General features: G+C 45.7%; 1 protein-coding gene across 4 annotated transcripts in view; it reads left to right on the top strand.

Annotated features, from left to right (window-relative positions):
* The window catches only part of TCP11L1 (t-complex 11 like 1), a 36298-nt gene extending 9662 nt beyond the window's left edge, over nucleotides 1–26636 (top strand). For all 4 annotated transcript variants that reach the window (XM_044259039.1, XM_044259038.1, XM_044259040.1 and 1 more), the window contains exons 3-10: nucleotides 4681–4813; nucleotides 6110–6230; nucleotides 7545–7765; nucleotides 13760–13896; nucleotides 16535–16731; nucleotides 20172–20353; nucleotides 21957–22129; nucleotides 25510–26636. In XM_044259039.1, coding sequence (XP_044114974.1) covers nucleotides 4681–4813; nucleotides 6110–6230; nucleotides 7545–7765; nucleotides 13760–13896; nucleotides 16535–16731; nucleotides 20172–20353; nucleotides 21957–22129; nucleotides 25510–25712 — 1367 coding nt within the window. In that variant the 3' untranslated portion in view covers nucleotides 25713–26636. The remainder of the gene's footprint in view (nucleotides 1–4680; nucleotides 4814–6109; nucleotides 6231–7544; nucleotides 7766–13759; nucleotides 13897–16534; nucleotides 16732–20171; nucleotides 20354–21956; nucleotides 22130–25509) is intronic.
* Nucleotides 26637–26725: the final 89 nt, after the last annotated feature.

Here is a 26725-nt window from a genome sequence, read left to right on the forward strand (position 1 = left end):
ATCACCCAGATGCCCCAAATTGTTGAAAAATGGCAAATTTACTGTGAAAACTGGGTGTGTTTCTGTTTGTTTGTGTTTTTTTTTTTCCATAAGTTTAAGATGATCAGACATTTGAAGATTTTTGCAAAACCAGGGCTAAAACGAAACTTGGAAGCCTTGGTGACAATCCTGAGTCTCTTTAAGTTGGTGTGGCTCTTGATCTTGGGGTTTAAGCCCCACATTGGGTGTAGTTGTTACTTAAGAAAAATAAAATATTTTATTCTTTTTTTAGGATCTTTCTTTATTTGACAGACAGAGATCACAAGTAGGCAGAGAGATAGGTATGGGAGGGGGGGAAGCAGAGCAGAGAGCCCAATGTGGGGCTCAATTCTAGGACCTTGGAATCATGACCTGTTAGAAGGCAGGGGCTTAAACCACTGAGCCACCCAGGTGCCCCTGGAATTTAATAATTTCTGATGCTTGCTGTTGATATGCCACAGTGGAAGTTCCATTTTCTGATAAATGGAAAGAGAAAATAATAGCTTGAATAAATTTAATAATCATTATGCATATAGCAAATTCCTGCTCAGTGCCTTTGAATTTTTAATCGACTTCATTGAGGTATAATTTATATATAATGAAGTTGAATTTTAAGTATGTATTTGAGTTTTGACAAATGTATTTACAGTTATGTCACTGCTGCCACAATTATGAGCTGCTAGAACATTTTCATCACCTCCCCAAATCCCCATGTCCCTGAACAGTGAATCTTTCCTACCATTTGATCACAGTGTTTGACCCATTGCATTTGGTTTGCCATATTTTGTCGAGGATCTTTGCATCTATGTTCATCAGGGATGTTGACCTGTAATTTTCTTTTCCTGTAGTGTCTGGTTTTGGTGTCAGGGCAATGCTGGCCTCATATAATGAGTTCCAGCCTTTGACAACCACTTACTTGCTTTCTGTCACTATAATGTTGCCCTTTTTATGATTTAAATTAAATGGAATCATCCTGTATATAGTCTTTGTATCTGACTCATTAACTTGAGATGATGCTTTTAGGATTCATTTGTGTCTTTGCATGTTTAGTTTATTCCTTTGTTATTGCAGGGTAGTATTCTGGTGTATGGTTACAATCTGTTTATCCATTCGGCCGTTGATGGACATTTTGGATTAGTTCTAGGTTGTGATTCTTAGGGAAAATGCTGCTATTAACATTTGAGTACAGGTCTTCACATGGCCATATGTTTTCAGTTTTCTTGGGTGAAGACCTAGGAGTGGGTTTGCTGGGTCATGTGTTCAGGGTATGTTTTACTTTATAAGAAACCAAGAACCAGTTTTCCAAAGTGACGGTACCATTTTTCATTCCCATTGTTTATGTATGAGAGAGTTCCAGATGCTCCACATCTATGTCAGGACTTGGTATGATCAGCATCTTTCATTTTGGCCATTCCAGTAGGTGTGTAGTGGTATCTCAGCGTGGTTTTAAATTGCATTTCCCTGAATCTAAAAGGAAAAACCTACAGTTTTCTACTTGCGTGGGGCAAAACCCAGTCCTTCCTCCTGGGTTTTTCTCCTGCGTGTCTCTTTTACTACTCACACAGAGTATATCACTTCTAGTTACCAAATGTGTGGGGTTCCCCTCCCCTGCCACCACCAAGCAGTTTTCACACCAGCTGGGTGTCCTACACTGCAAATGAATTCTGACACTGTTTACCCACAGATACCATCAGATCTTACAGGTGAAGGGCTTAGTTCCACAGGAATACTGCCCCCCACCTCCAGTCCCTCTGCTTTGGCCACCAGTCACAAGCCTAGGTTGTCATCTGTGCTTCTGACCAGTGGGCTGTAGCTTGGAGATTCCGCCGACCCCTCCATGGATTCTGTTGATTTGCTAGAGTGCCTCACAGAACTCAGGGCGACACGGTTCACCTGTTTATTAAGGTAAATACAGATGAGCAGCTAGATGAAGAGCTACCTAGGGTGAAGTCTGGGGGTTTCCTCCATGCTGGAGCTTCTGTCTCTGTGGAGTTGGGGAGCATCACCCTTTCCAGTATGGATGTGTTGGACAACCTGGGAGATCTCTGAACGCCCTGCTATTGAGACTTTATAGAGGCTTCCTCCTGCAGGCCTGATTAATTATTAACTCCATTTCCAGCCCTTCTAAGCTCTCTGGAGAATAGGACTGAAAATTCCAGCCTTCTGATCCTGGTGTGGTCTTTGTGGTGACCGGCCCCCATCCAGAAGCTGTCCACGAGCTCATTCAGAGTCACCTGGAAGGAACAAAACCTGTTCCTTCTGCTTATCACTTCGGAATTATCAAGGGGTTTAGGAGCCTGCTGTTAGTGAGGGGATCAAAAACCAAATATTAAAACTAGATGCTCCTTGTGTTCTTATCACTTAGGAAGTAAGAAGGATTTTAGGAGTCTTCTGCCAGGAACCAGGGGCAGAGACCAATGTACATATTTTCTGTTATCTTACACTGATGATTAATGATGTTGAATAGCTCTTCGTGGCCTACTGGCCACTTGTGTATCTACTTTGGAGCAATGTCTCTTCAGATCTTCTGCCTATATTTTACTGGTTGTCTGTTTTTGTGTTAGAAGAGTTCTTTCTGTATTCTGCCTACAAGTCCTTTATTACATGTGTGTTTTGCATAGATTCTGTCCTACCTGACATGCCTTTTCATTTTCTTTGTAGGAGTCTTTCACAGAATAAAAGTTTTAAGTTTTGGTAAAGCACTGTTTTATCAATTTTTTTCTCTTAATATATTGAGTTTTTTGTATCTTACTCTAATTCAAGATAAAGATTTCACCTGTCTTTTCTCCTAGGAGTGTTATAGTTTTAGCTCTTATATTTAGGTCTGTGGTCCATTTTGGGTTCCTTTTTACTTATCATGTGAGGTTAGGGTTGAGGGTCATTCTTATATATACTGAGAACCAAGTGTTCCAGCACTGTGTAGCTAAACTAGTCTTGCCTCATTGACTACATGTATATGTATGTATGTGTGTGGGTATCAGTTTGTTTCTGGGTTCTCTCTTCTCTTCACTGGGTCTGTAGATCTATCTTCATACCAAAAACACTGTCTTGATTGTTGTAGCTTTTTTTTTTCTTTAATTTTATTTATTTATTTGACAGAGAGAAATCACAAGTAGATGGAGAGGCAGGCAGAGAGAGAGAGAGAGGGAAGCAGGCTCCCTGCTGAGCAGAGAGCCCAATGCGGGACTCGATCGCAGGACCCTGAGATCATGACCTGAGCCGAAGGCAGCGGCTTAACCCACTGAGCCACCCAGGCGCCCCTTGATTGTTGTAGCTTTAAAGTAACTCTTGAGATCAGTTAGTGTAAATCTTCCAACTTTATTCTTTTCCACAGTAGTTTTCATTTCTGTAGGTCCTGTGCATCTCCATGTAAATTTTAGAATCAGTTTGGCTTTTTCAACCAAAAAACTTGCTGGGGTTTTTACTGGGATTGCATTTTGTGAATAGATCAATTTGGCAGAAATTGACATCTTAGTAATATTGAAAAATTGTATCTGGACTTTGATTTTTGGGTATTATATTTTGCTAATATGAAGCAAGATTTATTTATTTACTTATTTATTTAGTATTTTTACTATTATCCTGTGGAAACGTTGAAAAGACTTTTTGTTGAGTATTCCCAACTTCCCCTTATGTGACTAAATAAAGATTTTTACCAGGTAGCATATGACCAGCTCTTAGATTTAGTTCCTTTTTTTTTGGTGAGCAAAAGAAAAAGGTAAAAGAGGAAGGTAAATAATTTTTGAGTAACCTAAGAAGATCTTTATAACTGCTAAACCCTGTGCAAACCAGTGACATTATTTATCTCATTTGAAGCCTAGGTCTTATCCCCATCACAGAAAATTAATATACCTTCTTAATTATCTTCTGGGTCAGTGCTTTTCAAGTTGTGGTTTCAAAACATTTTTAGTATCACATACAGGGTAGTATCTTTAGTTTTTTGAGTAGCACCTGATGTGCTAAACTACTTGATTGAATTTTAATTTGGGGGAATTCGCTCCTGGCGCAGTATTAGTGGTGACACAAAATGTAAACCGATGATGGGAACAAATGAGGAAATCCTAGATCTGGGGTCTCCTTTCTTAAATTTAGGATAGGCTAAAAGCAAAGATATTAGAAAACACCCCTCTGCTTCTTGGACAGTTTGATAGTCTGTGACTTAAAAATCTTTTTTTTTTTTTTTTAAAGATTTTATTTATTTATTTGACAGAGAGAGATCACAAGTAGGCAGAGAGGCAGGCAGAGAGAGAGGAGGAAGCAGGCCCCCCGCTGAGCAGAGAGTCCGATGCGGGGCTCCATCCCAGGACCCTGGGATCATGACCTGAGCCGAAGGCAGCGGCTTAACCCACTGAGCCACCCAGGTGCCCCTGTGACTTAAAAATCTTAACCTAAGTCTCAGTTTAATTTAGTCATTTCCACCGACCAGCCATAAGTAAAAAACTAACTATTTTCAGTGTTGGAAGTGGTCTCTGTTTTTAGGTTTCTAGATTTAAAAAAAAAAATGAAACAGGTAAAGTTCTGTTGTTTGAAATTGCCAGAGTATTTTCATAAATAGAGGCATAACCAGAATTATTAGCTGGTACCAGAACCACTGCCTTCTCCTCACATTAATGGAAATTTTAATCTAGAGAAGCAAATCTCTTATACTGGGTTTTGTTACAGCTAGTCCTCCTCGATTTGTGACAGTAGAAGAACTTCTAGAGACAGCGAAAGGAGTCACTAACATGGCTTTAGCCCATGAAATTGTAGTAAATGGAGACTTTCGGATTAAACCAGTCGAATTACCAGAAGACAGGTAAGGCGGTTACTGAGTTACCTTGTTTGGTGGAACTCTGCCATTTCCCAGTTCTGGAAAGGTCTTCTCTGCTTGATGTCAGCATATTCAAATGTATTTTTTCCTATTGTATGTTGTTGCTAAAAAAAATCCCTCAGTATGTCTGTGCTTGGAATCACTAGTATTTAATGGATCTCAGGACCACTGATCATAAATAAAAGGTCTAGGAAATCTGTGGACACCTTTCATGTCAGTTTCCCCCTACTGCATAGGGCTTAGCTGTCCTATCTTGTGTATTCATTGTACTGTTTCATTCATTTCTTGTAAACTGTCACATTGTACTGTAATTGTTGGTTTACTGCGTTCTTCACCAGATTGTAATCTACAAAGACAAGGACTGTATGTTATTTTCTATGTCCATAGCACCTGGCACACATCATATTGAATCTAAAACTCTTGAGTGTAAAGTGTACCTTCTAAAATGTATTGTCATAAGAAAGAAAAATCATTGCCCATTATAACTGTACAAGTGTCGTGATAAACATTGGACGAGGAATGGCTGCTGGGTTGCCAAGCTATGGTGTCGCACACATGAGCCTTTTATGACTTTATAGACCTTTCTTCTGTGTTCTGCAAAGATAGTACTTTTTCACATTAATAATGAAGAACTACCTGTTTTGCTCTCACAATATAAAGACTCTGGTTTTTGCTTTTTTTTTTTGTTTTTTTAAGTTTTTATTTGTAAGTAATCTCTACACCCTACATGGGGCTCAAACTCCAAACCCTGAGATCATGCTCTACTGACCAAGCCAGCCAGGTGCCCCCAGAGACTGGTTTTAATGAGATGTTATATGTTAGTGGTAAGAGTTCGGTACCTAATTAAGCAAGTATCACACAGATCACATAGGAATAGGATATTTTCTGGGAGTAAAGTACTTCAGCCTGTATATATACTGAGGTTATCTTAAACTGCTTAATCATAAATATCTTAAGGAACTTGCTGTTTTCCGAGAAAATTAAAACAGCTCCAAACTTTTCAATATGCTTTTTAGCCTATGGCACTGTTATATGCTATTAATTGGCCCAATGTCATCTGTCAGATGAGTTGAAAGTTATTCTGTCCAATGAGTTATTTATTGAACTAAATCACTAAACTTAAAATAAGGTATGTGCTTGGTTTAAGTATATCCAGGAAATCTTTCCTTCATCCAAATTATTTTTAAAATTTCTCACCCTCAACTTGGAGAATTTGCACTTTTGGAAGTGATTCGAGGCTCAAATATTTTATTTGCTTTCTTTTTTCCCATTTGTTTCCAGTTTGGAGAAGAGAGTGAAGGAGATTGTACATAAAGCTTTTTGGGATTGCTTGAGTGTCCAGCTAAGTGAAGACCCCCCCACTTATGACCATGCCATCAAACTTGTTGGGGAAATCAAAGAGGTGAGGCAAAGAGCCAGTTGTGCTTTGGTGGGTGTTTGGAGTAGTCACCTTCTCTGTGTTACTGCACCAAAAGACTCGAAAGAAATTGAAGGATAAGTTAAAACTTGTACTTACTGAAATGTGGATTAAGACTATTTTTGGCTCAATGTGCTTTAAAAAATTTGAAACAAACCATGATAACTTGAAGGCTTTACTTTTGTAAAAGTAAGTTGTATTTGTCTGTGTGTATGTATTTTTTTAATATTTAAAGACTGATGTATTGAGAGCAAGAGAGCACACGTGGGAGCAGGGCCAGAGGGAGGGGAGAATTAAGCAGACTACGCTGAGCAAGAAGCCCAACATGGGGCTCAATCTCACAACCTGCTGACCCTGAATTCATGATCTGAGCTGAAACCAAGACTTAGATACTTAACTGACTGAGCAAACCAGGTGCCCCTGAAGGTTCATATTTTTAGAAAGAATTATTTAAGGAAAACAAAAGTTATTTTACAATATAGGTGGTTTGTAAAAAAAAAAATTAATAGGTGTGAATGTGTTCAATTTATAATGGCCAACCCAGCTCAAATATAATGGCCAAAAAATGATTCAGTCCATGGGATAGAGAAGGCATTATGTAGAAGTTAATTCTTTTGCAAATACTTTAGCAGTGGTATCAAAGAAATGTATCAGTGGAAATTGACATCTGTGTTGGCTCAGAGGCTCACATTAATTATGTTTTTTCTCATTTTTAACAGTTTATCTTTTATCTGAGGGACTGCTACATAAACCTTTTTTTTTTTTTTTAAAGATTTTATTTATTTATTTGACAGAGAGAGATTACAAGTAGGCAGAGAGGCAGGTAGAGAGAGAAGGAGGAGGAAGCAGGCTCCCTGCTGAGCAGAGAGCCCGATGCGGGACTCGATCCCAGGACCCCGAGATCATGACCTGAGCCAAAGGCAGCGGCTTAACCCACTGAGCCACCCAGGTGCCCCTGCTACATAAACCTTAAATGGAAGCTTAAATAACTAGTCTAAATGATTTGCAAACAGGGCACCTGGCTGGCTCAGTCAGTAAGGCACACAACTCTTGATCTCAAGGTTGTGAGTTTGAGCCTCATGTTGGGCATAGAGCCTATTTTAAAAATAAATAAATGATTTGTAAACATGTTTTCTATCCACTGTTAAATAAAAGGTTAAAATATGTATCACAGTAACAGTTGTATTACAGTAACCATTGATAAGCCCTTATTCGGGTCATTGTGAGTTCCTTTGCATATAATAAAAAATGATGTCTGACTAAGAAACTTTGATTTAACTTAGCTGTGCTCTTTTGTAGACTCTCTTATCTTTCTTGCTGCCTGGTCACACTAGACTGAGAAACCAGATAACAGAAGTCTTGGATCTGGATCTGATAAAGCAAGAAGCAGAGAATGGGGCCTTAGACATTTCCAAGCTGGCAGAATTCATTATTGGCATGATGGGGACCCTCTGTGCACCTGCTCGAGATGAGGAGGTCAAGAAACTAAAGGACATTAAGGAAATAGTGCCTCTTTTCAGGTATAGGAATCATGTTAATCACGTTCAGTGTGCTTAAAATACAGAGCCTTTTCTCTTTTTCTTTTCTTTTTAGATTTATTTATCTTGAAGTGGGGGGAGGGGCAGAGAGAGAGAGTCTCAAATAGACTCCATGCTGAGCATGGACACAGGGCTCAATCAAAGCCTGTTTTCAAATTTAGAATTCAAGTGTAGATACATGTGAATTTAAAAAAAAAGTAAAAAACAAACATTTTGTAAAATAAAGAAAAGTAGAAAGAAGGAAAAAAAAATCATCCATAATTTTACCATTTAGAGGCAAAATCACTGTTAATCATGTTGATATTTTTTTTTGTTTTTTTCTCCCTCAACATTTTATTTTGAAAAATTCCAAACGTACAAAAAGGTTAAAAAAAAAAGAAACCATGCGGTTAATACTCATGTATCCTTTACACAGATCTCCCAGGTTTTTTGTTTGTTTGTCTTAAATATTTACATATTTGAAAGAGAGGGAATGTGGTGGGGAGGGAGAGGGACATAGCTTGGAGCCTGTTGTGGGGCTCAGTCACAACACTGAGATGATGACCTGAGCGGAAATCAAGTCAGATGCCTTAAACAACTGACCCACCTAGGTGCCTCCAGACATTGTGACATTTTACCCTTAAACCTTTGAGTAGGTGTCTCCCAAAAATGTGGACATTCTTCTATATAATTAAAAAGAGGGTCATCTTGCTGCTTCAGTCACTAGAGTGTGTGACTCTTGATCTCCAGGTTGTGAGTTCCAACCTCACATTGGGGGTAGAGATTACTTAAAAATAAAATCATAAGCAAGGGGCATGTTGATGGCTTGGTTGGTTAAGTGTCTGCCTTTTGCTCAGGTTAGGATCCCAGGGTCCTGGGATTGAGCCCCACATTGGGCTCTCTACTCAGCGGCCTGCTTGTGTCCATGCTCTCTCTGTGCCAAATAAATAAAATCTTAAAAAAAAAAAAATCTTAAAAATATCTTAAATTCTTAAAATCTTAAAAATAATAAATATCTTAAAATCTTAAAATAAAATCTTAAAAAATAAAAATCTTAAAAACAAAAAACCAAGACATTGAAGAAATTTAACATGAATATAATTCTTTTAACTAACATATAATTCATATTAACTTCCTTTGGTCTTTTGGGTGTTTATTTTTAAAGATCTTTTTTTTTTTTTTTTTTTTTTTTGGTTTATTTTATTCATGAGAGAGACACAGAGAGACAGAGGGAGACGCAGGGAGTCAGATGCTGGACTCTATCCCAGAACCACCCCGGGATCATGACCTGAGTCGAAGGCAGATGCTTAACCAACTGAGCCTCTCAGATGCTCAGGTGTTTATTTTTTTTATTTTTATTTTTATTTTTTTTAAAGATTTTATTTATTTATTTGACAGAGAGAGATTACAAGTAGGCAGAGAGGCAGGCAGAGAGAGAGGAGGAAGCAGGCTCCCTGCAGAGCAGAGAGCCTGATGCGGGACTCTATCCCAGGACCCTGAGATCATGACCTGAGCCGAAGGCAGCGGCTTAACCCACTGAGCCACCCAGGCGCCCTCAGGTGTTTATTTTTAAATATATATAATCATGATCAAATTTATATAATTTTTTAAAAAAGATTTTCATTTATTTGACAGAGATCACAAGTAGGCAGAGAGGCAGGCAGAGAGAGAGGAGGAAGCAGGCTCCCTGCTGAGCAGAGCGCCCAATACAGGGCTCGATCCCAGGACCCTGAGATCATGACCTGAGATCATAACCCACTGAGCCACCCAGGTGCCCCTATATAATTTTTTTTTTTTTTAAAGATTTTATTTATTTATTTGTCAGAGACAGAGGGAGAGAGAGCGAGCGAGCACAGGCAGACAGAGAGGCAGGCAGAGGCAGAGGGAGAAGCAGGCTCCCTGCTGAGCAAGGAGCCCGATGTGGGACTCGATCCCAGGACTCTGGGATCATGACCTGAGCCGAAGGCAGCTGCTTAACCAACTGAGCCACCCAGGCGTCCCGCCCCTATATAATTTTTTTAAAGTAGGCTCCATACCTAAAGCTTTTATGTCTGACCCTGAGATCAAGAGTTGCATGCTGTACCAACTGAGACACCCCAAATTTATATAATTTTTCTGATAATATTATTGACAAACAATTGAGATGATGTGCATGAGAATTTGACTTTTGGCCAGCTGCTTAGCTCTATATGTAGTGACTGGGACACCACACTTTGGAAGTACTTTAGGGGAGTAGCTTTTATAACAGGTCATGTCCCTAGTGGAGACACTAGAAGCCATGCCATAGAATTATTATGAACTCTGTTAGCACATATATATACATAAATATGTTAGCCGGGCAGCCCCCAAACCTCTGTCATCTCTCAGCTGTTATGTAACCTGCGTGCTGCTGCCTTATTGGCCATCTGAGTGACTAGATGATGCCAGATCTTGTGAGCCCAAATGTTCAGCTGAATCTAAGAAGTCCTCCTGGTGGGCATTGTGGACCTGACTTTTTCTATAAACCTTACACCCTAATTAGGGTGGCTCACTTGTCAAGTGTCTGCCTTCAACTCAGGTCATGATCTCAGAGTCCTGGGATCGAGCCCCGAATTGGGCTCCCTCTTCTGCGGGAAGCCTGCTTCTCCCTCTCCCACTCCCCCAGCTTGTGTTCGTTCCCTCTCTTGCTGTCTCTCTCTCTCTCAAATAAATAAATGAAATCTTAAATAAATAGACAAACAAATATACCCTATTTCACTTTTTTTAATTGAAAGTGTCATTGAGATAATTGTGTGTTCGTGTGGAGTTGTAAGAAATAATACAGGACACTATCCAGCGTCCCCCGAAGCTAACCTTCCGCAGAACTGCAGAGGCGTCACAACTAGACTGTTGAGATGAATACAATTCAGGGACCGCACTCAGATTTCCAGTTTTACTTGAATGCGCTTGTGTCTGTATATTAATTTTTATATAATTTTATCCCTGTGTAAGTTTGTGTATCCACCACTGCATTCAAGGTTCTGGGCAGTTCCAACACCACAGAATCCCTTTTGTAAAACCAATGTAGATTATTTCTTAAGACTCCCCATAAGTATTTGCAATGGCTACAAGATATTTATTTGCATAGATATGGCTAACTATTACCCTATGAAGATGGACAATTAGAGTACATATAATTACTGTTTAATCCTGTTATGAACATCCTTGCACACAAAACTTTTTTCTATATTTTAAATTATTTCCTAGCTATAAGTTCTTTAGTGTGTGAGAGCACAAGCAGGGGGAGCAGCAGAGGGAGAAGGAGAAGCAGACTCCCCGCTGAGCAGGGAGCCGGATGCAGGGCTCAGTCCCAGGATCCTGACCTGAGCCAAAGGCAGATGCTTAACCAACTGAGCCACCCAGGCGCCCCTAAGTTCTTAAATAGGATTCCTGTGTCAGAGAATAGGAACAGTTTTAAGATTCTCACTGCATGTTACCAAGTTGCTTTCCAAAAGTTCCTTTTATTTTCAGCTTTTTTTTTTTTTTTTTTTTTTTAGATTTAATGTGAGAGAGAGCGTGAGCATGAGCGGTGGGGGGGGGGGGAGGGGCAGAGGGAGAAGAAGAAGCAGGCTCCCTCCTGAGCAGATAGCCTGGATGTGGGGCTTGATCCCAGGACCCTGGGACCAGGACCTGAGCTAAAGGCAGACACTTAACCGACTGAACCACCCAGGTGCCCTTATTTTCAGCTTTCTTGATATCCTTATGTAAGTGTTTGGTTCGTATAAAAATGCTCTGCATTGTGAAGTTACCTCAGGGTTTAGAAAGCATTGAAACACCCCAAAGAGGGGCACCTGGCTGGTTCATTCCGTAGAGTGTGTGACTCTTAATCTCAGAGTCATGAATTCAAGCCCCACGCTAGGTGTGGAGATTACTTAAAAATAAAAATCCTTTGGGGCACCTGGGTGGCTCAGTGGGTTAAGCCGCTGCCTTCAGCTCAGGTCATGATCTCAGGGTCCTGGGATCGAGTCCCGCATAGGCTCTCTGCTCAGCAGGGAGCCTGCTTCCCTCTCTCTCTCTCTGCCTGCCTCTCCATCTACTTGTGATTCCTCTCTGTCAAATAAATACATAAAATCTTTTAAAAAATAAATAAATAAATAAAAATAATAAAATAAAATAAAAATCCTTTTTTTTTTTTTAAAGTATTTATTTATTTATTTGACAGACAGAGATCACAAGTAGGCAGAGAGGCAGACAGAGAGAGAAGGGGAAGCAGGCTCTCTGCTGAGCAGGGAGCCCGATGCAGGGCTCGATCCCAGGACCCTGGGATCATGACCTGAGCTGAAGGCAGAGGCTTAACCCACTGAGCCACCCAGGCGCCCCTAAAAATAAAAATCTTATTGGGGCTTTTGGATGACTCGGTTGGGCGTCTGTCTTTGGCTCAGGTCATGGTCCTGGGGTTCCAGGATCAAGCTCTGTCCAGCTTCCTGCTTATCGGGGAGTCTGCTTTTCCCTCTGCCCCTCACCCCGCTCGTTTTCTCTCTTTCTCTCCCCACCTCTCCGTCTCTCTCTCAAATAATAAAAATATTTAAAAAAAAATCTTAACAAAAACCTCCTAAAAATGGATGTGTTTATTCATGCAACAGGCTCTTACTGAACATCTCTCAAGCAGTGGGCCTGGTGCTAAATGTTAGAATAGTCAGAAGGAGCTTCTAATAAGGCCAAGTGAGGAGTTCCTAGGAAGTGAGTCCTCTGGGGAAATAACTTGCAGCAAACTCAACCTAAACTCAAATTCCTACTGAGACAGAGAAGGCCCGGGGAGCCCGGCAAAAATGGGAGTCCGTACACTGTTGAAAGGGAGGCAGCTGAATGTGGGCCCACATTGTCAGATCTTCTCATTTCTCAGGAGAGGCTGGAAATGGAGGTCTTTGAAAACACGTTGGGAGCACAAACGCGTTCGTGGGCTACTCCAGTCAGTGGCTGCCAGTGGGCAGTTTCCGGCCGTCACTGGTCTGCAGTCCAGTTGCAGTTGATTTAGGGAATTGCTAAGGAGTGCTCAGAGGAGAGGCAGAATGTGCCCTGGAGAAAGGGGGGCTGTCCCATGTACTTGGGAGGTGTTCAGGATGGCAGGGGAAAGGCCACGAATCGTTCTCAGACTGTGTGTCTTTTCCATGATAAACACCCACATATAAGGTCATTGTATCATACAGTGTTAGGTCAGTCCCAGAGGGCATCAGGGGGCTCAGAGGACATGTGACCCTGTTCTTCCTTCCATGTGGGGCCACACCCAAGCCTGTACCTTGGGTTCCCAGCCACCTGTAGCAAATAGGTCCCTTAGCAGCTCCCAGCCTCTGGAGAGAGAGGTATGTACCTGACAGGCGGGACTCGAGGCGTCCTGAGCATCGGGTCAGCTCTGCTCATCAGGCACATTCAGAGTGCGAGCTCACAGTTCGGCTGCAAAACTAGAACAGAAAGCAGGCCCTGAAACGAAGATCCTGGGGGAGAGAGGAGAGAGTTCTTATTCTTTCTTTGTTGGGAAAGTGAATTAGCCAGTGTGACCATGAAGACCGGGTGGTCCCATGTCTGCCCTTGACCTCGGGTCCTGGCTGTCTTTCCTCTGTGCCTCCAGGAGGGCTGACCCAGTGCCAAGGAGCGAGTTCCAGCTTAGACAGGCAGTGGGGGAGCTGTGTTTGCTTGGAGGTAGGCGGTGGAAGAGTTGGGACAGAAGGCAGCTTAAAAACTTAGTCTTTTTAATCTGTTACTTAAATTTTTGTGTTTTCTAAATTTTTTCTTATTTTATGTTTATTTTTTATTAAATAATCTTTTTGCCCCACGTGGAGCTCAAACTTCACGACCCCAGGGTCGAGTCGCATGCTCTAGCGGCTGAGCCAGCCAGGTGCCCCCGTTAAATTTGTTTTTCTTGATCTACTTGCTGCTTTTTGAGATGAAAAGCCTCTCTCAAATCTGCTGCCTTCTTTCCTCCAAGACAGTGCTTCCTTGACACGGGCCCAGTTCTAAATGCTTTTCTTCCTTTTCTCTCAGGGCAATTTTTTCCGTGTTGGACCTCATGAAAGTGGACATGGCGAACTTTGCCATCACTAGCATTAGGCCGCATCTCATGCAGCAGTCTGTGGAGTACGAAAGGAAGAAGTTTCAACAGCTTTTGGAGAAGCAGCCAAGTACGTCCAATGCTTTGTGGCTCCTGCACTCTTTCTCCATTTCAGGGCCGAGGCTGGTTGCACAACGACACTGTTTGCCAAATAAAGCTCCAATTTTGTATGGGAGTGTTCTGATTTCAAGATAGAAAAGTACCAGACTTTGGACTTGACAGTGGACATACAATAGAAACAGAAGTAGAATATAAGAAAAGAAATTTAAAAAAACCAAGAAGTCCTAAATTAGGTTTTTAATGAAAACATTAGTTTGGGGTAAATCTTATGCTTGGCCTTAATTTTTAAAACATGGCAGACTTCTTGTGACTGTTTAATTCACTTGCCCCTCTCTCAAAGGTAGAGGAAGAAATTTTACTTTGCCTCTGTTCTATATGCAGAAAATCTTTCTGGTTTTATACCCAGAAAAAGTCTCATTTTCATAAACCTCTCAGATGACTGCAGGAGGACAGTAGGACTATAGCATGCAAAGCTGTGTTGCATTTTTAGGATGGTTTGGGGGGGGGTTCTCTGCATCGACAGCTGATAGTCCTGGTTAATTACAGTCTTTGGATCCAATTTATTTATTTATTTTAAGATTTTGTTTATTTGAGGGGCGCCTCGGTGGCTCAGTCGGTTGAGTGTCAGCCTTTGGCTCAGGTCATGATCCCTAATGATCCCTCTCTCCTGCTTGCCACTCCCCCGGCTTGTGCTCTTGCTCTCTCTCTCTCTCTCACTGTCAAATAAATATATAAAAGCTTAATAAAAAAAAAAAGATTTATTTGAGAGAGAGCACTGCTGGGGGGTGGGGCAGAGGTAAACAGAGAGGGAGAAGCAGGCTCCTCGCCGAGCAGGGAGCTGAACATGGGGCTTAATTCCCCGGACCCCGAGATCATGACCTGAGCTGAAGGCAGATGTGTACCCAACTGACGCCCCTGGATCCAATTTATTATAAGTTCCATTTAGCCACTACCTGGGGGTGGTTAAGAAAGAAAATGGTGGTCTCTGGCTAGATTGTGTTGCTGGCCAGAGCAGGTGCTCATCCCGCTGCAGACAGAGAAGGCCGATCTGGCCCGGAAGGGGTCAGGACAGAGCCGAGCAGAGGAGACCGTATGGGGAGAAGAGCGGCTGCTGTTCCCGGCACATACACAAGGCGTGGGCTGGGGGGCGTGGGCCTTACCTCGCATAACCCTCCTGCCGTGAGCCACTATTTTTTAAATTCCAGTTTATGGGTGTGGACCTCGATTTTTTTTTTTTTTAAAGATTTTATTTATTTATTTGACACAGAGAGAGAGATCACAATAGGCAGAGAGGCAGGCAGAGACAGAGGGAAGCAGGCTCCCTGCTGAGCGGAGAGCCCGATGCGGGGCTCCATCCTAGGACCCCAAAGCCATGGCCTGGGCCAAAGGCAGAGGCTTAACCCACTGAGCCACCCAGGTGCCCTATCGATTTTTTTTTTAAAGAGTTTTATTTATTTGACAGAGTTCACAAGTAGGCAGAGAAGGGGAAGCAGGTTCCCTGCTGAGCAGAAAGCCCAATGCAGGGCTCCATCTCAGGACCCTGGGATCATGACCTGAGCTGAAGGCAGAGGCTTTAACTCACTGAGCCACCCAGGTGCCCCTGGACCTTAATTTTGAGAAATTTTGACCAGAATGGATTGACCGCCTGGTTGATTTTCTCGCCTTGTCCTCAGGAGGCATCCAGGCTGCCAGTTTTCCAGCAAAGAGCCTTAGTGTGTGAGTCCGGTGCCAGCAGCCAAGGGCCCAGTGAGGAGCTGCTGCTGCGGCTCCTGCGCTGGTCAGGCGCCCCCTGCCTCCTCACATGGCCAAGCAGGGGGACCACAGAGCGTGCCGCCCGCAGAAGGCTAAAGGGACAGCATGGCTGCCCGCCAGGACCTCTGCGCCGCTCGTGCGTTGACACAGGTGCTTCCTGCGTGTTCCAGGAGCTGTCCGAGGGATTTTCTTCTCCCGTCATATGAATAAAAACCTCGTCTTTCTCTTGTGCCCCCTCAGAATCCCTGGTGCATTTCTCAGCTTAGAAAAGGAGGGAGCACCCAGGGGCCGATGAAAGACACTTGCAATCCTCCCAGTGGTGCTCCGGATGCCGCAGAAGCAGCGTCCTAGGGGTGGCACAGCTCCCCTCCCATGAGGTTGAAAGCAAATGAGCTTGATGGGAGACTCAGATCCAGATAAGGAAAAGGCCTCATTTTTAATGCAGAGGATACTTTATACTGGGAGACTTTCTCCTGTGTCTCCTCCTGTGTCTGGGCAAGAATTTTGCATCTCCCTGAGCTGGAGTCCTGAGAGCCCTTGTCTTGTCTCCTGCCGTGGTCGGGGTGGGGACGAGGGCCAAGGTTTTCGGGAGGGCTGTAGGTGGCCAGGCCTGGCTGTGTGCTTTGTACTCACTATCTTGTTAATCCTCAGAACTGCCTATCAGGTGGTGGTGTCCATCTCTTTGTAGGAGGAATCCGATCGTCCTTAGCTGGTAATGACGATATTGTGATTTAAACCGAGTTCTGTTTGGTTCCAAAGTCCGTTCTCTGTATTACTCTATATACCACACCTTCAGGATGATTGTGCCACACCTTCAGGATGATCATCCCTAAAGCCATTCCAAGAAGTGTCCCTCCTGAGTGTCATGGTAATGTGGGTGGCCTTGTTTTTCACAGATTCCCTGGACTTTGTCACGCAGTGGCTGGAAGAAGCCGCAGAGGACCTTACAAATCAGAAGTATAAAAGCGCCCTGCCAGCTGGGGGAGGGGCTGCCGGCTCTGGGGACGGCCCCACGCCAAGTCCCGTGGCTGTCCAGAATTATGCATACCTGAAGCTTCTGAGATGGGACCACCTGCGGAGACCTTTCCCGGAAGTAGGTGCTGCAAAGCGGTCTAACTGCTTGTTTCTTTTTGTGCGGCAGAAGTTTGAAAAAATAAGTTTTGCGGTGATACAGTTCTCTTACCAGAGAATGTCCCCTTTTAAATTGAACAATTCCGGTGGGTTTTCATCAATTTACAGTTAGAGGACCAAAGCGTTTTCATCACCCTAAAAAGAGACCCTGTGCCCTTTCCCCACTCACCTCCCCAGTGGCAACCACTAATCTACTTCCTGTCTCTCTGGATTTGCCTTTTCTGGACATTTCGTATAAATGGGATCCAGCACTATCGGCCTTTTGTGTCTGGCTTCTTGGACCAAGCATGATGTTCGTCCATGTCATACGTAGGAGTACTTCATTTCTTGATTGCAAGTTGTACTTTTTTTTTTTAACTGTAAAATATGCGTAATACAAAATATACCGTCTTTTTTTTTTTCTTTTTAGTTTTTTAAGTAAGCTCTACACCCAGCGTGGGGCTCGTACTCACAACCCCCAGATCAGGGGTTGTACACTCCACCAACTGAGCCAGCCAGGCGCCCCAAGATTTCCCATCACTATGTGTACAGTTCAGGGCGTAAAGGACATTCTCACGGTTGGCCCACCACTACCACTGTCCTCACCAGAACTTTCCCGTCTTCACAAATTCAAACTCTTTTTTTTTTTTTTAAGATTTTATTTATTTATTTGACAGAGATCACAAGTAGGCAGAGAGGCAGGCAGAGAGGGGGGTGGCAAGCAGGCTCCCAGCTGAGCAGAGAACCCGATGCGGGGCTCGATCGCAGGACCCTGAGATCATGACCTGAGCCCAAGGCAGAGGCTTAACCCTCTGAGCCACCCAGGCATCCCTCAAACTCTTTAAATACCTTTAAACACACCTCAGGCCTCCCTCCGCCTTGCCCCTGGCAACCACTGTTCTTTGCGTCTCTGGGTCTGATGACTCCAGGTGCCTCATATGAATGGAATCCTACAGTGTTTGTCCTTTTGTGTCTGGCTTCTTTCACTCAGCGGATAGTTTTCAGGCTTCACCCGTGTTGTGGTGTGGGTCAGCGTTTTCTTTTTAAGTCCGAACAACACTCCACTGTATGTCCCACATTTTGTTGAATCATTCATCAGTTGACAGACGTTTGGGTTGTTTCCACTTTTTGGCTACTGTGAACTGTGCTGCCCTGAACGTTTGTGTACAGGTTTTAGCAGGGGGGCATGTGTTTGCGGTACTCTTAGGTGAATACCTAGGATGAGAATTGCTGGGTCCCGTGGTGATTTGAAGTTTCACACTCAGGGGAACCGAGTTTTCCCCGAGAACTATCTACCCCCACACCTGTACCCCAAGCAGCCGCATCACTTACCCATCCCCCAGTGGTGCACGGGCCTTCCAGTGTGCACTGCTGAGCTGTTGTCCTGTTTTTACACAACTTGATTAAAACCATAACAGTGATGTTGCTTTTCAGTTTTATGTAAATAATACTACTTCCCATTCCATGTGCAGGATAAAAACCAACCAACCAACCATAAAGGTTTTTCACAATAAGTACTTCTTACTAAGAAGATGAAAAACAAGGGATTTCCCCCATTTTTGTCTGTAACCTGCTGGTTTGGTGTGTAGACTGCCTCATTTTTTTTTAAATTTATTTATTTGATAGAGAGAGATCACAAGTAGGCAGAGAGGCAGGCAGAGAGAGGAGGAAGCAGGCTTCTTGCTGAGCAGAGAGCCCGATGCGGGACTTGATCCCAGGACCCTGAGATCATGACCTGAGCCGAAGGCAGAGGCTTTAACCCACTGAGCCACCCACCCAGGCGCCCCAACTGCCTCATTTTTGAGGACACTTGGAGTTTTTATCTCTAGCCTCAGAAACTGCTACTTCTCTAAATCTTTCTCCTCTAAGTTCCTTATTTTTCCTTTGAAGACGCTGTAAGCCTATGGCTTCACTCTTGCCTCTGAGTTCCCTGTTTCATGCTAAAGGAGGCTTTAAAGAGGATGTGGTATTGAGGGGGCAGGGGAAGCCCCTTTCCGAATGGTGACATGTTCTCACCTGGAGGGCAGTTCGCAGCCTGACATTTCTTTTAAAATACTGCTGTGGGGAAGATGATGTTTTCGTTGGACACCAATGTCTACCCTCAGGACTGATCGTTGGAAATGTTTTGTACCCTAAACCCCAGTCCCGCACAAAGCCGGGATGCTGCTGTGTAACATGGTGAAGTCAGGGAAGAGGCTAAGTCTGGGGAAGCATCTTTGTTTAACAGAGGATCCTGACTCTCTAGGATTTTTAAACTTTACTTATTTATTTAACAGAGAGACACACAGCGAGAGAGGGAACACAAGCACACAAGCACTGGGGAGCTGCAGAGGGAGACGCAGGCTCCCCGCCGAGCAGGGGGACCCCAGAATCATGACCTGAGCAGAAGGCAGATGCTTTACGACCGAGCTACCAGGGTGCCCCCAGGATCCTGAATCCTAAAGATAGTTTTCAGTGCTTGAGACGAACTCTAGGCTAAGACCCTAAATTGTTAATGTCTTTATTTGGTGTACCAGTTTCTTATAGCAAAACTGGCTCTTCACATTTATTTGGGTTACCTGTAGAAACTCCCCATCAGAAGGGATATCTCGTCAGCCTTTCCAGTGTTTTTTCCTTCATCCCACGCAGGGCACTTTGACCTGGTAGAACGCATGGATGTCTGCCACAGGGGATGCAGTCGGAGAAACTCTCTCACTGCTTTCTGGGTGGCTTTGGTTTGTTTTCTGTCATTCCTCCTTTTTCTACTTTCGGTTTCTTTTTTGTTTTCTTCATTCACTTGCCGACTCTGAGGGGGCCTCCTTTGTGCTAGATAGTGAGGGGGACACCAAGGTGAATCACGTAGGCTCTCTCTTCCAGCAGCTTCTCCCCTCTTTCCCTCCGGGGCTCAGAGGGCTGGGGTGCCTAGCTGCCTGGTTTGCTCTGGACTGGTGTTCGTGGGGAGAGTGGTCACAGGACTTGGGAGTTCCAGTTTTAAAGTGGGGGCAGCCCTGGACAAACCGAGGTGAGTTGGTCACCCTAGCCCCGTATCTCATTACTCTTTCCTGTCTAATGATAGAACTAGTTACCGAGTGTTGGCTCCGCCAGCCCACTTTAGATCCATGGCCTTCCATCTTTAGGACATTCCCGAGAGGTAGGAATCCCTGGTCTGCACAGGGCTCAGGCTGCTGAAGAAGCTGGCGTGAGGTTATCCTGCGTTTCAGTGGCGGTCTGCCTCCGGTTCTCAGTGGGCTCTAGGGCAGCCTTCCTAGGGAGAAAGTGGCTCTGAGGGGAAGGATGACTCATGCCTGACTCCCTTAAGCTCTCAAAGGACTGGAAAATTCTGAGGGAACCTGTGGAGGCACGTGTGGGGCTGTGGCCCCACCGCCCCCTGCTGGCCGGCCTGCATCTCCCGCTCAGGGATGATTTCTGTCGCATCCCTTACAGACCGTTTTGATGGATCAGGCTCGCTTCCAAGAGCTCCAGCTGCAGCTGGAGCACCTCACCGTCCTGGGAGCCGTGTTGCTGGTCACATTCAGCATGGCAGCCCCAGGAATCTCCAGCCAGGCCGACTTTGCTGAGAAACTCAAGATGATCGTGAAGATTCTGCTAACAGATACACATCTGCCGTAAGTGGCCCCTGTGGGATGGGGGGGAGGCAGCGGTGGCAGAGAGCAGATGGCAGCGGGGTCTCCCTGTGCTGGGGGGGGGTCTCTGGGGCTGCCCTCTAGGACCGGAGAGGAAACCTTGCTCTCTGGTTTTTTCCCCCCAGCAGAACTGATTCGGGTTCCTAGGAACGGCATTAGCGTCCATTCTGGGGTCCGCGAGGCTCTAGGAGGGTGGCTTTCACAGGTTTCGGACCAAGACCCACAGTGAGAAATTCATTTTCTGCTGCGACCTAGTACATGCTTCAGGCGCACCTGTAACGGGAGTAAAAACTTAACAAAATGAAACTTAACCCGAACCATGCTTAGTACAAATTCTTATAACATTAAAAACAAAAATACTGCTTGCTGCCCACTGAATTGCTCTCACAGCCCCCTAAGAGTTTGGGTGGCACAGCCCTGGGAAAGGTCCACTAAGAAGCGGGCGGTGTCCCCCTAAGTTGCCAGGCCACAGGCAATTTCTGCTCCTGCCCAGATGGCCCGTCAGGTCCAGGTGGTTCACGGCCCGCAGGATATGTTTTACTGGTCCGAAGTAAATACTGCCTCTCACAGGCCCAGTTCAGAGGAGTCCTTGAGGAGGATGTCCCCAGATGTTCTCATCCTTACAAAACGGAGGCCTTTTCCTGCTGAGTTACACAGAGCTTGCCCGCGCTGAGTGTGCTCAGGGGTGCGTGCACAGGCCGGCTGAGGCCGGAAGGGGTTTGCTGAGCTGAGGGCCCTGGCACGTCACTGAGGTCTGTCCCCCACATCGTCCGTCCCTCCCTGCCCCCCAGCAGACCTGGTGCTCTACTGTTTAGAGCTTCCCATGAGGGTCCCTGTGTGGGGCTTCCATACAGGGATCCAGCCCTGCGGTGTCCACACTGGCTCTTGGGTTGGTACCCTCAGAGCTGGTACCAGCAGTGAGTCCCTGGGCTCACTCACTTGTGCCCATGACTCCTGCTGTACAGAGGGTTTAGGCCCAGAACAAAGGCCTCACAGGAAACCCACCAGCAGGAGGACTCCCCACAGATACTCCAGGAGAGCCCAAGGGCTCTGGAAAAATCAAGGTGCTCATTTTTTTTAACTTCGGGATTTCAGTGTTATTAATTCTTTTAAAGTAGTTAATACCTTCCCCTATTTCACAAATCAAAAGGGACAGAAGGATAGCTAATGAAAAGTTTCTCTTCCCGTTCTGTCCCACAGCTCTCTGATTCTGGGTTCTTGCGTGTTACCCCAGCGGGATTCCGGATACTCGTAAGGCAGTTTCAGGATTGTTTCAGCACACAGATGCTAGCAAGAAGTTGGGTTTGGGGTTGTTAGCGCTGGTATAGTCTGAGCCCTTCCCTTCCCAGTGTTCTTTCTAGTAGAGAAAGAGGGGGGGACTCCTGAGTCAGGTGTCCGCAGCCTCGAAGGCTGAGGGCAGGGAAGAGAGTCCTAGACTTTCTCTTTGAACATGACAGTCCGTGCACTGACTCAGATCATGACTCTTACCAGGGCTCGGGCTCTTCCTTAGCGTGAGCTGAGTGGATGTGCACTTTGCTTACCAGCCCTCTCCTCCCTGCCTTCTCCCTTTTCTTCTGTATTCAAGCTCCTTCCATCTGAAGGACGCCCTGACTACCATCGGGGAGAAGGTCTGCCTGGAGGTGAGCAGCTGCCTGGCCCTGTGCGGGCTCGCCCCCTTCACCACGGAAAAGGAGGCAGTGCTCAAGGGCCAGATCCAGGCTGTCGCCAGTCCTGACGACCCCATCCGCAGGATCATGGGTACGTTTGTGAGGGGGGGACGGGCAGCAGGGATGTGCCCTTGGAGGGACTGGCGGACCGGCCCGTCTGAAGAAACCTAGAAGGTTTTGGTAGCTTATGAGTGCTGATGAGTGAGGAGAGATGAGTAATCGCCACGGCGAGGGCAACCCAGAGTTCCGGACAAGTGATGGGCAGCTGTCATTGTCCTGAGGGCTCTGACTTTGGAATCACAGGCTTTGTTCAGAACCCTGCTCCAGCACTGTGAGGTAACAAAAAATAGAAGTATTGGTCTCTGCACACCCCCGGCCCCTTTCTAGCTCTGAGCTCCTAAAATTCTTAGAGTTTCCTAAGTGATAAGAGCACTAAGAGCATCTTTTGTTCTAAGACTGGTCTTTGACCTGGATCCTGACATAGAACTCTTAAATCCTTTGGAATTTCCTGGGAGATAGGAGTGTCTTTTGTTTTAATGAGGCAACTCTGCGTGGGCTCTGAAAAACCAAGCCAGGATTAGAAGCCTGGAATTTTCAGCCTCCTCCACCCCCCTCCAAGAGAGGAGAGAAGCACTGGAAATGCCCTTGATGAAGCTGCCATAAACATCCCAGAAGTACAGGGTTCGGGGAGCATCTGGGTTCTGCCCGTAATAGGAGGGCAGTGTACCCCCCCACCTCCAACAAAAGCACCTACCCTCAGGACTCTGTGTCTTTTGTTCTGGTTTTCATGTGTATCCAAATCCTTTATTGTATAATAAGTGAGTAAACAGAGATGTTACCCTGAGTGCTGTGAGCTGTTCTAGCCAATAATCAATATCCAAAGGGGGAGGAGGTCTTGGGACCCTCCAGTTTGTAGCTGGAGGGACTGGCAGACCCGGGGCGGGACCTACTGCTTGCGGTTGGTTAGCTTCTGAAATGGGGGCGGGGTGTAGCCTCCTGGGACTGAGCCTCTGGCCTCTGGGGTGTGACACTCCCTCCACGTAGTGTCAGAACGGAGTACAGCAGTGGGACACTCCGCTGCCGTTGCAGAGTATCGCTGGGTGGGGGAAGCCCCTACCCTGGGCGCGCTGTCGTAACGTGCTCGGACGTGCTCGGGATGTGCCGTGAGAGGGGGGGAGAGCAGGGCTTTTCCTCAAGAGCTCCGGCGCTGTGGCCCGAGCGGGTGACCTGATGCCTGAGGCTCTTCATCTCTAAAAGACAATACTGACAGCCCTGTGCGGTTGCTGGGAGGACCACAGGGCATTAGGTGCATAAAGCACTTACCAGAATAACCCCAGCCCCTCACAAGTACTTGCTAGAGAGGAGCTGCTGGCAAATAGCTTTCTTTCTTTCTTTTTTTTTTTTTTAAAGATTTTATTTATTTATTTGACAGAGAGAGATCACAAGTAGGCAGAGAAGCAGGCAGAGAGGAGGAAGCAGACTCCCTGCTGAGCAGAGAGCCCGATGCAGGACTTGATCCCAGGACCCCGAGATCATGATCTGAGCCGAAGGCAGCGGCTTAACCCACTGAGCCATCCAGGCGCCCGGCAAATAGCTTTCTGTGCTGGCTGTTACTCTTCCTCATCCCAGCCGTAGCACTAGGGAAAATTCTGTTCACTGGTTGATCGAAGAATACAGTGTTCCTAATTTGGGGGCGTCTGGCTGGCTCAGAGCACATGACTCTTGATCATGGGGTTGTGAGTTCAAGCCCCACGTTGGGTAGAGAGATTACTTAAAAATTAAAAAAAATTTTTTTTTCATCTAGGGGTGTCTTGGTGGCTCAGTCTGTTAAGTGCCAGACTCTTGATTTCAGCTCAGGTCATGATCTCAGGGCTGTGGGATCGAGCCCCGAGTTGGGCCCCGCACCCAGCATGGAAGACTGCTCGAGATGCTGTCTGTCCTCTCCCTCTGCCTTCCCCACCCTTGCACTTGCTCACTCACTCTCTCAAATCTGTAAAACATCTCAAATAAATCTCTAAAACATTTTTTTATCTACTTTTAAGAACTGTTTCTCTTTAGTGTAACTTAAATTTGAAGTCGTTCTTTAGCTACTTTATGAAAGTGAATAGGCGTGCAGCGGAGCAGCAGTGGATGGTGAGCAGGCTTCACGCTAAAGCTGAGTGAGCCGCGGTTACTGGATTTCAGGTTGGACAGAGGCTGAACCAGTGACCTGAGTCTCCTAACTCGGTGACTTCCTTTCTATCCTTAAGTAATATTTTACGGAAAAAGTTCCAGGGATCGACAGTTTTTTCCAAATCACTTCACCCCAGCCCTGCATCGCTCCCAGTGTCATCCGTGGGTCACTCAGGAGGAGCCTCTTGCAGAGAGAAGGACCATCAGGATTAGCGTTAGCGACGGCGGTAGAGAGGCACGGAAGGCGGTGAGCAGCGCGCGGGCTAACCCGAGGCTCCGTGTCCTGCCCTGCTGGGCTTGAGTAACAGCTCATCGCAGACCTGGGGCTAAAAACCAGTCCTGGGGTCGGGATGCTGTGAGCATCTCCAGTTCTGTGTGAGGCTTCGAGCTCTGAGAACCTTAGAAAACCAAACTAACTTGGGGAGAGGTGAGGGGACCCATCCGGTCTACAGTTGCTCTGTCACTGTGTATTGGGGTCCAAAGGGCGAAGGCCATGTGCACCAGGGAGGGTCCCGCAGGGCAAGTGGAGGGCGTGCGGTTTGAAAGAACCCGATGAATATAGACACCCCTGTTGCTTTCCTGGGAAAATCTGTGAGAAGCATGGCTTGGTGCTCTCTCAGCTGATGAGGACAGTGCAGAAGAGGCCCGGAGAGGAGGGGCTTACAAAGCATCAGCCTGTGTCGTTCCTCGGAGTAGTACAAGTTCGCAGCTGCCCGCAGCTCCGTGGCCTGCCCCTGGAGGCGTTACAGAGGGAAGTTCACGTCGCTTACATGTGGGCTTGGTGGGAAAAGCTCACAAACCCATGATGCTGGAATCTGCTTTTTTCTCTTTTCATTTTTGAACTTGTAATTCCTGCTTTACCTCCCCCCTCCCCCCCGCCCCATTTCTTATGTGCTCTTCAGCAGTGGCTCATGGTGGTCTCCGGGTGTCTTTTTTCCTCAGCCTGTCAACACTGCAGTCTCCTTTTCTTGATTCATACATTTATTCTTCCTTTCTGAATGGATTTTGAGCTTCTCCTGGGGCCGGGTCTCCTGCCAGCTTTGTGCTGTGGGGTTTGGGGGTGTGGGGCGGTGGCGGGGGGCGTGCTTCTACCTAACAGTCTAGAGCAGGAAGGGAAATGTTCTAAAGGGGCTGATGTGCGCGTGCTGTGGTCCACATGTGGTCCACACCTGGTCCACGGGGTGGGCAGGGAAGACTTCCCCGGAAAAGGGATGTCTAAGCTAAACACTGAAGCTTAATCAGAAGTTTGCAAAGTCTCCCTGAACCAGAAGCAATCTGCTGCCTTCTTTTCTGTCACAGATTCCCGAATCCTGATCTTCTTAGAAAGCTACCTTGCCTCGGGTCATCAGAAGCCACTGCCCACGGTACCTGGGGGATTGGGTCCAGTTCAGAAAGAGCTGGAGGAAGTTGCTATTAAATTTGTCCGCCTGGTCAACTATAACAAGATGGTCTTCAGTCCCTACTACGACGCCATCCTCAGTAAGATCCTTGTGCGATCCTGACGCGCCTGCGCTCTCCGGCGGCGGCGGTATTAGCCTCTCGATACAGAATACCTATTCTCGACTCTCGTGTTGCTTTGGAAAATGGCTATTTAGTACATTTCTGTGTAACAGCCCTGATTCCAAAGGGAAGAATACTGTGTATCACTGTTGAAAAGGGTTGTTGAAAAAGGCCCTGAATTCCAGTTTGAAGGTTTGTATTTATGAGTGCAAGTTTACAAATCAAGAAGCTTCTTGTTCTCTTACGTTTGAGGGGGCACTCCGCTTTTAAACGGTTGACAGCGCGTGTCTGCACCCGACTCTGTCCTGATTACAGCTGCCTTGACTTTCCCGGGGGGGCTGGGGCCTCTCTTCCACCATCTGGGTAGTTTTCCTTTCAGACGCCCAAGACGATCTGCCAGCCACCGAGTATGAGAGACCAAGCCATGACCGTGTTGAGACTTTGCCCCCTGCCTGGCACCGACCCTCACTCTTCCCCCCTGCCTGGCACCAACCCTCACTCTTCCCTGCTCCTTGGCACCGACCCTCACCCCCCCTCCCCCAGCTGTTTTGTGTTGGAAGGGCTATACCAAGGCTTATTGCCTCCCTGTACCCCTTTGATTGCTTTCTCCCTGCCTGGCCTAGCCAGAGCTCCAGAGCCCTTTTGTTCTAGAGGGGAGTTAATTGATTTTAAAAAGCTTATTCTTTTATACAGAATTATTTCTGAGCCTGGATGATAGCAGTTATGACTTCTGGGATCTAGAGAAAGGAAATTCTTTGACTTTTAATCTTTGAAAGTTAAGGAGGAAATATTTTTTTAAACCGTATGTATGTTGGTGTAATTTAAAAGACACTGGAGTTTTTACTGAAAAATTTGCTGATACAATACACAGATGTATTGATTGGATTTGAATTTCAGAAATAGATTTAAAGTGTTTTCAGATAAAACCGCATAGTGTAAGCTCACTTATTTCTGGGATAAAGAAGTCCTAGAAAATCCCTGGTTTGGGAGCAGTATTTTTTGAGGAACTTAAGTG

The sequence above is a fragment of the Neovison vison genome, chromosome 7, assembly GCF_020171115.1.
Source record: "Neovison vison isolate M4711 chromosome 7, ASM_NN_V1, whole genome shotgun sequence".
In the NCBI taxonomy this organism is placed as follows: Eukaryota; Metazoa; Chordata; class Mammalia; order Carnivora; family Mustelidae; genus Neogale; species Neogale vison.